Source organism: Gadus macrocephalus, chromosome 13 (genome assembly GCF_031168955.1).
Source record: "Gadus macrocephalus chromosome 13, ASM3116895v1".
Taxonomy (NCBI): Eukaryota; Metazoa; Chordata; class Actinopteri; order Gadiformes; family Gadidae; genus Gadus; species Gadus macrocephalus.
The window spans coordinates 18392184-18406156 of NC_082394.1; the positions used below are offsets into that span (position 1 = coordinate 18392184).

General features: G+C 45.3%; 1 protein-coding gene across 1 annotated transcript in view; it reads right to left on the reverse strand.

The window, feature by feature from the left end:
- The window catches only part of LOC132471012 (contactin-3-like), a 47535-nt gene extending 36494 nt beyond the window's left edge, over window positions 1-11041 (reverse strand). Inside the window, 3 exon segments of the mRNA XM_060069974.1 lie at window positions 1144-1279; window positions 5023-5158; window positions 10570-11041. Coding sequence (XP_059925957.1) covers window positions 1144-1279; window positions 5023-5077 — 191 coding nt within the window. The 5' untranslated portion in view covers window positions 5078-5158; window positions 10570-11041.
- Between the last annotated feature and the right edge of the window lie 2932 nt (window positions 11042-13973).

The window sequence follows — 13973 nt, forward strand, 5'->3', positions numbered from 1 at the left end:
TAACGCACAATCTGCGGCGCTGCTATTGAAACCCGCCTCAAAAGTAGACTCAAGGCAGCAAAATGCAAACTTGACACCAACTCAAGTAATGCAAAAATCCAGCCAAATCGCAGAGGTCAACCTAGAGTAGGTCAGACTGCACAAGTACAATTGTCACCACCACTATCCCCAACATCACTGTCGTTCTCAGACATTGTTTTCAACACGGACGCATTAAAGGAAATGTAAGCGTTTACACACAATGTCACTCCCAAGGTTACTGTCTCTGAGCGGCGGCTTCGCTGGCCATTTACATGCTGCTGACCAAGCCAGGAAACTTAATCCACCCCAAGAAACAGCAGCGGTTTGCCGTTTGTAGGCCTAGCACTGCTAGAGGGCTGGGTTGGGGGTTGGGGGGGGGTTGGGCTGCAGGATGGTGAATACACCAAGAGAGGCGAGGTATGGTGCAAATTAGTCAGCGAAAAGCCCATTTAAGACTCCTAATGATCCCTAAGCCTTGCACCCTATTATAAAACACGGGCCTCTATCATGGTTGAGCGATAGGGTATCCTTACTGCGCTCAGCCTCAGTCTCTCCTGTACTGCTCGTAGGCTGCTTGAATTAATGTTGATTGCATGTGAGCTTTGTTTTTGGGGGATGCTTGATTAAGTAAGTGGTGAGTTAATGTCTGTTATCTGTGTTTTCTGAAGTATCTCTCTTTCACTCTTGAAGTTGATACGGCGAGAAATAGCAGACATGTATCACAATTTATACACCCATCCAACATTTCACGCCGTGGGGCACGATAGTGTAGTGTGCGAAAGTATTGGTTTACAAATCCTAACCTGTAGATGCCTCACTCCACTCGGCTTGTGTATTCCTAACAGAGACAAGAATTCTCTGTTAGGATGCTTTGGTACAACTGTCTGTTAAATGAATAAATGGTAAGCCCCTTATTACTGCTGTTAAGCTTTTCATATTCTCTTTGACAGGTGTATTTGTAACGCATACAGATTAAAGTGACTGCTAAATGACTAGTGACTAGTGTGGTATAAAGTATGCGGTTTCCGTGAGCGCAGCCATGCAGAGAAAAGTAGGTTATTTTGACTTGATGCCAGTGTAAAAAGAGGTCATGTGAGACATGACATGGAGAGGGCACGTTACCTGTACTGCAGGGAAGGGGTTCCTTCCGCCTCACATTTAATGACGGCTTTCTGGTCCGGGGAGTTGTACGGTAAAATGAGGTCACTGGGCTCTGTCCTCCATTTTGGCCCCTGGAACATGAAATCCTCTGCACAGGCTGGAGGGAGAGAGAGAGAGAGAGAGAGAGAGAGAGAGAGAGAGAGAGAGAGAGAGAGAGAGAGAGAGAGAGAGAGAGAGAGAGAGAGAGAGAGAGAGAGAGAGAGAGAGAGAGAGAGACAGAGAGAGAGAGACAGAGACAGAGACAGAGAGAGAGAGACAGAGATTGAGAGGGAGAGAAATAGAAAGACAGAGGGAAAGAGGAAGAGAGAGAGAGAGGCAGAGATTGAGAGGGAGGGAAATTAGGAGATTGAGAGAGCGCGAGTAATAGAGAGAAAGTGAGGGAGAGAGAGAGATTCAGAGAGATAGGGAGGGAGAGAGAGAGAGAAGGAGGGGGAGGGAGGGGGAGATTGATAAAGATAGAGAGATTGACAGAGAGAGAGGGACGGAGGGAAATAGGAGAGAAATTAGGAGATTGAGAGAGGGAAGAGAGCAAGAGCAGAGATACGGAAGGATTGGGAAAAATCAAGAGAGAGTAAGAGAGACAGTAAGAGAGAGAGAGAGAGAGAGAGAGAGAGAGAGAGAGAGAGAGAGAGAGAGAGAGAGAGAGAGAGAGAGAGAGAGGCAGAGAGGGAGGGGGAGAGAAATGAAGCGATTGAGAGAGGAAAGAAAATAAAGAGAGAATGAGAGAGAGGGTAATAGGGAGTGAGTGAGAGAGGAATAGATCAAATAGGGAGAGAGAGAGAGATGGGGAGCGAAAACAGACCCAACTTGGGATCAGACTCTCCTTAGCCTAATGGAAGGCAACAGAACAGAAACCACCATGTCCGGTCAGGGAAATCAGAGTGTTGAACCCGGGCATCCTCGGTGCCATGGGTTAAAGTGCCGAGGTCAACACTAGAACACCAGAGACAAGAGAGGAGTAGGGCCTGCTGGGTTTGTTCTCTCTTAGCTCTCAGAGGATTGAATAATATTGCTTATTTTCTTTTGCTATGCGCTCACCCTTTTCACCTCACCTGGAGGTGAAAAGGGTTTGTGGAGGCAGGAAGCTGACCAGGGTTCAATCAACGTTGGCACCACCAACGCATGCCGGTGTAAGCCAGATGTAAGAGCATGTCTGACTCATTTAAACACAGCTATCATATATATTATCCCCCAGAGGAAAAATAATTACGCAAAGTAAAAGAAGACATTCATCAACAAAAAATTGTGCTATCGTGAAAAGAGAAGCGAAAAACTGATAATAATTATAATGTGTTGGCAATTGTAAATATTTATTGCCACACGTACAGATATGACATTGCAACGTTACGCTGCTTGTGAAGCTGCTTGACATTCGAGCCAAGGGCCACCCCATTCTGTTGTTGTTCTTCTAGTTTTAATAAAATATAATATTTTCTACTTCACGATCCAAGCCCCGAAACTTAAACCATTTGCATGCATTTTAAAAGACGATGCCGGGATGTAGAACAGTGCATGTTGTAATTAATAAATAAATAAACAGAGGTTGACACATATGAATTGCTACCGACTGCTCAAATTACAAATGGTTTCAGGAAGCTGGAATGCATGAAGCAATATACTTATTTTTATTATTTGTTGACCCCATTAGGAAATGAAAATGTGATATGGCTCTAAATCAAATTAGGGCATGAGAGGACACTCTTAAGGACCAGTGATACATTAGGGTGACATTAATTATCAAGGTTTATTGCCGTTAATAATCTACAAAGTTGTAGGACTGTAGTTGTCCATCCACAATAATGGAGTGAGCAAGGAACAAACTGTATGCAGCATAATAAACATTAAAAAGGAGAGCTGTAGTTAATACTCTGTCTTGGAACCAGCTGATTCTTGCTTATCACCTTCATCACCTTCGTCTGTCTGCTGTCACCGTTAGTTATGCTGACTTACACCCTGATGCAGATCCGAGTAAGTACTATTTCATGAATCCTTTCATTGCCCTTTTCTGGAGGCGGCTTTATTGTGGCTAATAGTGACTTGTCTCCTACCCCCCTCATATTTCAGAAAGAGGTAAGAAGGTAATAAACACCTATCCAATGTTTGGGTTGAGCAACATTATCCACTAAGAAATATCATCATTGCATTGTCATAGCTAAAATCGAAATGTGTGTCTATTTGTGTACGCTTGATGTGCACACTTACGGACCAGCTTAGTAACAATCTCATCCGTCAGACTAAATGTTTAGCTTTACAACAACAACAACTCTATTGGTGTCTGAATATAAAACAAACAGACCCAGACTAACATTCCGCTATTTGACATGATGAGGTACGTCATCTCTCTTTTGCTTCCTTCTTCCCTGTTTATAGAGAAGAAGAAGAAGGCATCAAAAAAATATATATTCTGAGTGGAGGAGAGCATGTTTTAGCATTTGAATATTTAACACAACATTTAGTAATGACCATAAATATGTCTTTTTTTGATTGACCTGAAATCAATGCATGTAATGAATCTTTTAAAATATTTATTAAAAATACTGTGATGCTGCAAGCGTTTAAATATTTAACATTATCCCTTGCCACCCAAAAAAGCTTCCCCAAAGATTAAAGTTAATCAAAATGTTGAAACGGCACCAGATTGAATCTATTATATCATGGTCGATATCATCCTAATTTATTACCGCTGTGCATTAAATACTCAAAACGATTGGTTTGTTTTTAACCTCTGCTTTGACCCTAATCACCATCCAGCACATTTGTTTTCACATAAGAAATTAAAATATACTTTGGAAACAGAGTTGTCGCTGGAATTGAATACAGCGCAATTTTAATCACATGAAAATATTTTACATGTCAAACACAAGCTATCGTCCCTGAGTGCTATCGAATCAAATGAAGAAACAATCGCACTGTGACTGACGCTACTCCATGACAGAAAGGAATTGACCTGTGGAAGTAAAAAAGGCTCTTAAGTCTGCTGACTTAAGAAGCAGGCACAGTGTGGATTCCCCATGGGCCTGTTCCAATATCGTACACTGTACACTCACAATGTCATTTATTTGATGGTTTGACTGCGCAGTGCCCATCCTCGCCAGCATTCAGATCCCTGATGGCCGCAAGGGCAGAGCTAGTGACCAACGGCCAGTCCATTGTGCTTTAATGGTTTCATCGTGGGGATCCTGATACTAATCTCAGGTTTTCGGAAACAGGAATGGGTGCGGGGGAGGGAAGAAGAGTCCCAAGTGTTCCTTACTCTGCAGAGTGAATGTCGATGCTACGTTGTCAGGAGACCAGAGAAGGACACCATGCCAAAGTGACTGAAAATAAATTTCACACTCCTTCATCAGGGTGAATAACGTTCCTCTCTTGGCCCTGCAGACTTTATTTGTACATTCATTGTTTGATTGTTTGACATCTTGACAGAATGGACCCGTTGTGAACCCCGGATCAGTTATTAGGGTAGAAAAAACATTTCCTTTCGTAGAATAAAAAAACCTGACCCCCAGATTTACACACCTTATAAAACTGCAGGTCTGGAGTGATTTTATTATGGGAAACCATTATGAGAAAATATGTAATTTGAATGGAGCTGGCTCTATTAGGATGATAGCAATGCCTTTCCTTTTGGGGTTTAAACCCTGGCCTATATGAATGCATCCTTTGCATACAGGGTCTGCAGGATAAAGCCACTGAACAGGCGCTAATAACCCCTACATTAATCCAGAATCAATATGTGGTAAGCAATATGTCTGCAGTGTAAGGAAAGGATGTCAAGCCATAAAAAAACATAAAACAGCAAATGCAGTTACGTCAAGTCAAATATGTGGTGAAACTCCTTACCTGCAAGGCAGCCGCTGATTGATAGAAGAACAATTTGTTTCCATAGAAACCTCATCTTTAGTTGCCAAGGGCAAATTAGACTCTCATCCGACTGCTGGTGAATGGAACACACTCTCCTGCATACGACGATTTTAATCTGAAAGGAAGGTAATTGTGCATATAATTAAAATACTGCATTATGTGCAACAAACCTGACATGAATGCAACAACAAAACACAATTACGCACGGCGAACTTGCACACATCATTTCCCCGGGAGGACAGGTTGGTCTAAAGGTAGCTGTAAAGTAGCTTCATTAGAATGTGACGCGTGCTTCTCTTTCTGCCTCACATTGAAATCAGCTCTTTTATAGGCAGCTGCAGAAATGGTTTATTCTTCTTGCAGAATGCATTTTTTATACCTCATAACACGCTAAATTCTGCCACTTCAGACGGAGAGTGAAGGCGGGATTGACCTCAAAAGATTCTCCCCTCCTCCCTGTCTGACTATTAATAGGGGCTGGCAGACAGTGAACCAGTACTGTACTCTCTGCAACAAAAAGTGCCACTTCATCCAACAAGAAGCAGTGTGGTGGCCAAGCGTTAGCAAACTGGCTGTCTCTGTTCTCGTATGAGCTCATAGTCCCTTCACCGTGAAGAAAAGCAATTAGAGGTAACGTTTTAATTGTTTGGAACACATAGAGAACACTTGACTGGCATGATGGCAAACGTTCAGAATCATCTCAGGAAAACATCCCTTTTATTGCAACAATGGGAAAAAAACACGTCCAATTCCCGTTTAAAGCCTGTCTCACTACGCCCTTTGAACTAAATTGTCATTAACACCTTTCTGATGCGGGCTTTACAGCAGCACCCTGTGCAGAGCCCTAATTGCAGCATCGATAACACAGCAGGGGGTCCTTGACCTACATCACAGTAACAAGACTAACTGATACCCCTTTTAGGATTAAGCAATCTATCCCTCCCCCAAATCCCTACGACCCTCGCCCCCCCCCCCCCCCCGTCGTATGGATTAACTCGGTGCTATCTTAAGAAGCTACGAAACAGACCCTGATATTACACTAATGGTTCCCCCCCACACATACACTCTTGCAGCAGAGTGCAGAATGACGCGAGGGAAAACGCTTGCGGTTTTCAGATGATAATTCTGGTCGACAGGAAGTGAACGGCAACAACGCCTGCACAGCAACCTGAATGACATCTAGACATGTCATTCAAAATGGACGAGGAGATGGTGCGTGGGTTTATGTGTTTGTGTGTGTGTGATTGCGTGGAGAGGGGGGATCAACTGATTTGATTATCGATATAATCAACGCATAAGTCAAGTCGGTGCTTGCATAATGCTGCTGCTTAGCCCTTGTAGCAGGGAGTAATTGTTCCTCATTTGCTCTCATGGCAGATCCCAGTGAGATTCAGAGTGGATTTCCTGATGTCTTTTAAAAAACAAAGGACGGGGGGAGGGTGCACCTTGCCACTCTGAAATCCTATCACATTGGATCACACGGTTCGGGATCCAACTCTACATAGAAAATGTGAGCTTTATTTTTCAGTTCAAGAGCACCATTAAGCATTGTCCGCTGTCTGTGCTATAGGGAACTGACTCTTTCTATTCTATAGAGGCGGGAACATCCCATCCCAGGAGAAAATACAACAGCTGGAAATAGACTTTGCTTGCAAGTTAGGCAGCATAAAGTGGAAGACTGTACTTTATATCATAATAAAGTGAGAGAGGCAGAGAGAGAGAGACAGAAAAACAGAGAGACAGAGAGAGAGATAGAGAGAGACAGAGAGACAGAGAGAGAGAGATAGAGAGAGACAGAGAGACCATGGGGCTCCCTCCAAGCATACCTGGTATACCTGGCATGCAGATGCTTGGCATTTGCGGTTATATACGACACACATTACTTTTCCTTTATTTTATTTCTTAATTGACTTATTTCCAAAAGAAAGGAAGAGCACGGGATCTGAGCTCAGGATCGTGTACGTAATGAGGCGACACATGGCCGCCGCTCCTATTGGCCAGGGCCTAATGGAAGCCGTTGGCTAAACACATTAAAACAAGATGACTTCTCGGCGAGCAGACTGCTGTTGTTTGGCACGTAATTGATAGGAGAGGTGGTTAAACCCCCTCTCCCCCACCACCTCATTCCCCCCCCCCCCCCCCGCTCCCAAAGATGGGCAGCATAATAATTGCGAAAGCATCTAATAAGAGAGTGAGGAAGCAGAGGGGCCAGTACGCTGGGCGAGGACGTCTCTGACGGTATGTTGTGTCTCCGGCTCGGTATTCAGATCACACACACGGTGAACTGTGAGCAGCCGGCTCAGAACACAGGGCAGGAGAGAACCACCGTTACTTTCTGACGGATAAACCCGTTCGGCTGTTAGAAGCCAAGGCGTGATCGCGACGGGATCAACTCCTTCACGACGGGATCAAATCCTTCACGGCGGGGTCAACTCCTTCACGACGGGATCAACTCCTTCACGACGAGTAGGTTGTCTCTCGTCATTCATGGGTGGTCCGAGCGACGCCTCCCCTGTCGTCTTTAAGATAACTCCTTGGGCTAGGAGAGAGAGCATCCAACGCCACCGCCAGCATCACCACCACCAACACCACTGCTACCACCACCACCAACACCACTGCTACCACCACCACCAACACCACTTCTACCACCACCACCAACACCACTTCTACCACCACCACCAACACCACTTCTACCACCACCACCAACACCACCATCACCACCATCGTCGAAGCAAACACCACCACCACCACCACCACCACCACAACCACCAACACCACCACCAGCACCAGCACCACAAGATAACTGGGAGGGAGGGAGGGAGGGTGCTGATGTCCTCCCAACGTGGAGGTGGTGGGGGAGTTGACGTCACCTCAACGTGGAGGATCCCGGACTCAACTTTCGGTTCGCTTGCAGCAAATCACAATTTTTCCCTATGGACCATGAAGGGACCAGCAGATCAGCCAAAGGCTGCTATCTCCTAACGTATGATACTGATATGTGGACAGGATCGTAATCATAATAATAAAAAGAAGAATAGTCATAATTAAGATAATAATAATGAATCATCTTCATTGCCATAATCATCACCATCCTCATCGTCTTCATCACCAAAATAGTGACTGTAATAGATGAAATGCTTTCACATCTGTTCAGTTCAGGGGGGAAGAAGCATTTTTCATTTTCATTGCAAAGTTAACAACTAGGTTTGATAAAAAAATTATGCTTGCTGTTACTGAATCATTCTAAAAGTTTTCGGTACGAATGTCCAACCCAATATCGTACCCACTATGTCAACGACCTGATGAAACCGCTCCTAACCGACTGAAGTAACGTTCCAAGGATCTTTCACCATTTGGACGGCTGTGAAAGCATCCACGGGCTACCGATCACCAAGGCAGCTACAGATGGAGCTTGGCAGTTTCAACAACTAGAACACATACGAGCTGATAAGGGCCGACAATCTGTGACACAGTAAGGCCTCATCGTCTCCTCCTCAGCAGCTCAAACACTAGATGGGGGAATTAAGGCATCTTAAGCCCCCCTAAGTGTCACCTGCAGTTTGGTTTCGGAGACCAAAGCTCCTGAGGCCACAGCAAACGTGGCAGCGCTGACGCTCCTGAGACCACGGATCACACTCCATCTTGGATCCCGTTATTCTTCTTGTGTTTTCTTTGGGATTCCTCTGGGTGCCTCCCCCCCTACCCCCACACCACCACCTCTTCCCCCACCCCGCCTCTTCCCTCCCTCCTCCTCTCCAAAGATATGCTAATGAGCGAATAGGCTAATTAGAGAATCGTAATTACCTGTATGTGTGTGTACGTGTGTGTGTGTGTGTTTGTGTGTGTGTGTGTGTGTGTGTGTGTGTGTGTGTGTGTGTGTGTGTGTGTGTGTGTGTGTGTGTGTGTGTGTGTGTGTGTGTGTGTGTGTGTGTGTGTGTGTGTGTGTGTGTGTACGTGCATGTGTGTGTACGTGTGGCGAGGGGGGATTAAAAGGCCGGATATTATCTCCTTCATGGATCTTTTTAAAATATCACAATATTGTGACATCCAGTGCTGCATTTTAACACGACTTTACAATGCCTTTGATTCTATTTTAAAAAAAAACAATGGATTGTTGTTTTTTTACACCTACAAAAAAAGATACAGGGAACATCTGGCAGGAATAATCCAGCTGTGTAATTTTTAATGCAGGGATTTTAATCCCTAGAAAACAGCCAGACGCCCCTGGTGACTTCCGCCGGTGATAGAGGCAACCGCGTCTCTTAAACTGCTGGCTAATTCGGGGCCAAGGGCCCCGGTGCATTTCTAAAGCGGAGACAGGAGAGGAAAAAAAAGAACCGACTCGCAATTCGGGCTGCCCATGCATTAGATGAATGTGGATGGGAACACTAGGCGCAGCCTGCTCTGCACTCGCGCTCCCTTAAAGCTAATAATGTGCGGATCACTGCAGGTCCTGCAGACCCTGGCAGAAACAAGCGCCCCGCAACGAATGAACTCTAATTGAAACCCTACCCGTATTGGATCAAAAGGCTTTCTGTGGCTACGCGGGAGCCTCGTCTCTTGACCTACGGAGGTACATGGGCGGCAGGTGGAGAGGGGTTTGGGGGGGCTCTCGTAATTCTGCATCCCTAATCACATGGCATCATCTGAGATTTGCACAAGGCGCCTTTGTTACTCTCAAAGTGTATTCAAAGGATCTATGAATAAATACAGGGGAGAAAGACCGATCCCTGCTGACTAGTTGGATATAGGCGTACTTTGAAGATACAAGAGGGTTTGCTGCGGTGTTTACGTTGTTATGGATCCTTTGAAAATAATTACAAAAAAACATGCTTGCCTGGAGAAACAGAGGGGGTCTACTTTTAATTCCTAATATAATAGCCTACATGTAGGAGGCGATGCATTTCTTTGAATAAGGTTATCCTACCTTGATCGTAGGCTAATGCTCTTATTTAGACCCCCATTGGTTATAGATAACAATAAAATAACGACCACTTCGTGTATGCTTACACTATGAACACAGTTTTTACAGAGACATTTCTTGAATCGAGTCAATGTTCGGACTGACGCGCTCCTGTGTGTGAGCGCTGCGGAGGACGCGCGCCGTGTGGAGTGTGTGCAGGATGGGGGGGAACGAAAGACCCCAGTTGCAGATGTCATTTAAGTCCTATACAGCCTACTTATAGCGTTTCAATACAATTTTCTGAACCCGTGTGGACTTGTATAGAATAAGCCTCTGGTGGTGTCATATAGCCAAGGCTTGTCATCAATACAATTTTCTGAACCCGTGTGGACTTGTATAGAATAAGCCTCTGGTGGTGTCATATAGCCAAGGCTTGTCATCGTTTTAGGATTTTGTATTTTTCCCTTTCTTAATCGACGAGCCACGAGCTGTAAACACTTATCCAATCAAATCAATGAACGGGAGGGATAAAGATAATTCAATGTTTTTGCAAATCCTGTTTATTGCCAATTAGGTCTGCATCTGTGTGTGTTTGTGTATGTGTGTGTGTGTGGTATACTTACTTGTTTATGAATGCAGGATTTTTGCCCCTCTTCATTAAATGTGATTGATAGTAATTCCAGAATCCATTAGAGCTCTCCCCAACGATCGCTTATTTCAAGACACTAATTACTGAATGGAACTCAGAAGCCAAACTGCCTCAGACCCCCGTGCGTTCTGCACGTCGCTTCTGAACCACACGCACCGCGCTGAGTCCGTCTCTTGGTCCTTGGACTCGTACTAAAGGGTTCCTCACAATTTCGCCCCCAAAATCCCCCGATCAATTAATGAGTTGGGTCAAGACGTTTTACTCTCCAGATCGCAGTTTTTTTTGTTTTGGTTTTTGCTGCTCTTGTCTGTGTTGGTTTGTGGTCCACGCTAAAGCGTAATGTTCCAGATCCACCCACAGCCTCGCTGAGGCTGCACTCCGCTGAGATGCTGCCAAGTGAAAGACAGAGATGCCTCTGAGCTCAGCTCCGCGTAGTGTGCGCATCCCCGGGCTCCAGTCTTTGTGTGGAGGAGGGGGAGGAGGAGGAGGGAGGAGGAGGGGGAGGGGGGAGGAGGAGGTGGAGGATGAGGAAGAGGAGGGGGAGGAGGAGGCGCCCACTGGTGACAAGTGGAAATACTCCCGTGTTTCACACGCATGATAGCAATAACATTGCACCACTGGTATACGTTAGCAGTCTGACGCTTGTTCATATGAAACGCAAATGAACTGCAGTTCTCAAATAAACATGTGTAAATGTGTAATAATAAACAAACATATTTTCCCCGGAATTTAATGGAAAACCTCTCATTCAATCGATCAAGGTAGATTAGTTGCCCTATATTTGGAAAAAACATTTCTCGAAATAGTGACCCTTTTAATGTCTATATCATTCTGATAGATAATTGATTTGAATACAATGAACAGATGCCACTCAAGATTTGTCTCACTCACTTTCTCATTTTGTCCAACATCCTCGCAGCCTCAACAACCTTACTTCCAGAGGTGGAGCACACCAGGTCAGAAAGGGGAAGAGCCCACCAGTGTTGGGGAAGGTGACCATCTGGGTTCACTAATTAACAGCAAACCAGAGGACCCACACTCACATGAGATCAGCTGGGTCCATTAATCAGGGAGCAAAAAGAAAAGCTTTGAACTTGACCACCACTGCTTTCCTTGTTGAAGAGCTCATAGTCCATTCAATGTGCTGTGACTACTGCTATGCCTGCCTACTGTCTGTCTTTGTACTTATTATTCTTACGTAATAATTGGAATCCCCAAAAATGTCACACCCTCAACATTGAGCATTGCCAGTTCGGTGACGAACACCTGTGGCGTTCAAATTCACTGCTCTGTCCTTTCTGGTTGCAGGATAGTCTGTTTGTTCAACTCCCAGTCCAAACATTCTTGGTGCGAAACCCCCATATACCAGCAGACATCCTGGAGCCTGACCTGTCTAACACTGACCTGCTCATTAATGGCATATTTCAAAGAAAACTGAAGAGGTCAGTTTTACTCTTTTGACTCTCTTAGGCCCAATCCAATTTCTTCCCCTTCCCCCTCCCCCTTGTTTTGAAGGGGTAGGGGGAAGGGGTAATGGGGAAAAATGTGATTAGGCCTAAGGCCCAATCCCATTTCTACCCCTTCCCCCTCCCACTTGTTTTGAAGGGGTAAGGGGAAGGGGTAAGGGGTAGAAATGCGATTAGGCCTAAGGCCCAATCCCATTTCTACCCCTTACCCCTTCCACTTACCCATTCCCCTTACCCCTTCAAAACAAGGGGGAGGGGGAAGGGGAAGGGGGAAGGGGTAGAAATGGGATTGGGCCTTACTGTTTTGATTGAACAAAGGTGGGTGGACCATGTTTCATGGATACTAATCCCTGTGTGACTCCCCGGTTCTCCCTCCCTCCTGTGAGAGGGAGGGGTAAGCTTCAGAAGCAGATCGGATGCCAACTTGTGGAAGAAGTGTTTTAGAAAGGGGAAAATGAGGATTGGCAATGGGCCTTAACTGTTCTCCTTCAGAACAAAGTCAAGCTTGGCATGGCTGAATAGAAGTATGCTGTTTGATACATTTGAGTTTTGTGACTGCTTTTGATATTTAAGTGATTGGGTACATCAATATTTAAAGTAGCTACAGGCAATACAAGGCTTGAGATCATATTACTTTTATATTCAAAATCGAGGAAATGGAAACTCTCTAATTAGGTCTAGCAATGCTGCACTCTGTGTATGCACCCTGGCAAGCTTAATTCAGCATAGTGCAGGCTTAACCCAAGGTATAGCAGGTACAGCCCAGAGTGTGGATGCTGTGGGTTTTTTATTGCATGCATCCTGAAGCGAGGAGGTGCTGGCTGCAGAACGCCAATCTCCACGCAGGTCCACCCGCATGCCTGGTAACCATTGAGTAGGGCATGTCATTCTTATCCCCCTTCATCAATGAGGGAGTAAACCATAAGAAATTTTTCAAATTGTCATTTGTTTTAAATGATTTCAAACAGTTTGGCAATATTGAACAATTGACTTGATGGATTGTCTGTCTGTCTGTCTGTCTGTCTGTCTGTCTGTCTGTCTGTCTGTCTGTCTGTCTGTCTGTCTGTCTGTCTGTCTGTCTGTCTGTCTGTCTGTCTGTCTGTCAGACAGACAGACAGACAGACAGACAGACAGACAGACAGACAGACAGACAGACTGTCAGACAGACAGACAGACAGACAGACAGACAGACAGACAGACAGACAGACAGACAGACAGACAGACAGACAGACAGACAGACAGACAGACAGACAGACAGACTGTCAGACAGACAGACAGACAGACAGACAGACAGACAGACAGACAGACAGACAGACAGACAGACTGTCAGACAGACAGACAGACAGACAGACAGACAGACAGACAGACAGACAGACAGACAGACAGACAGACAGACAGACAGACAGACAGACAGACAGACAGACAGACAGACAGACAGACAGACAGACAGACAGACAGACAGACAGACAGACAGACAGACAGACAGACAGACAGACAGACAGACAGACAGACAGACAGACAGACAGACAGACAGACAGACAGACAGACAGACAGACAGACAGACAGACAGACAGACAGACAGACAGACAGACAGACAGACAGACAGACAGACAGACAGACAGACAGACAGACAGACAGACAGACAGACAGACAGACAGACAGACAGACAGACAGACAGACAGACAGACAGACAGACAGACAGACAGACAGACAGACAGACAGACAGACAGACAGACAGACAGACAGACAGACAGACAGACAGACAGACAGACAGACAGACAGACAGACAGACAGACAGACAGACAGACAGACAGACAGACAGACAGACAGACAGACAGACAGACAGACAGACAGACAGACAGACAGACAGACAGACAGACAGACAGACAGACAGACAGACAGACAGACAGAC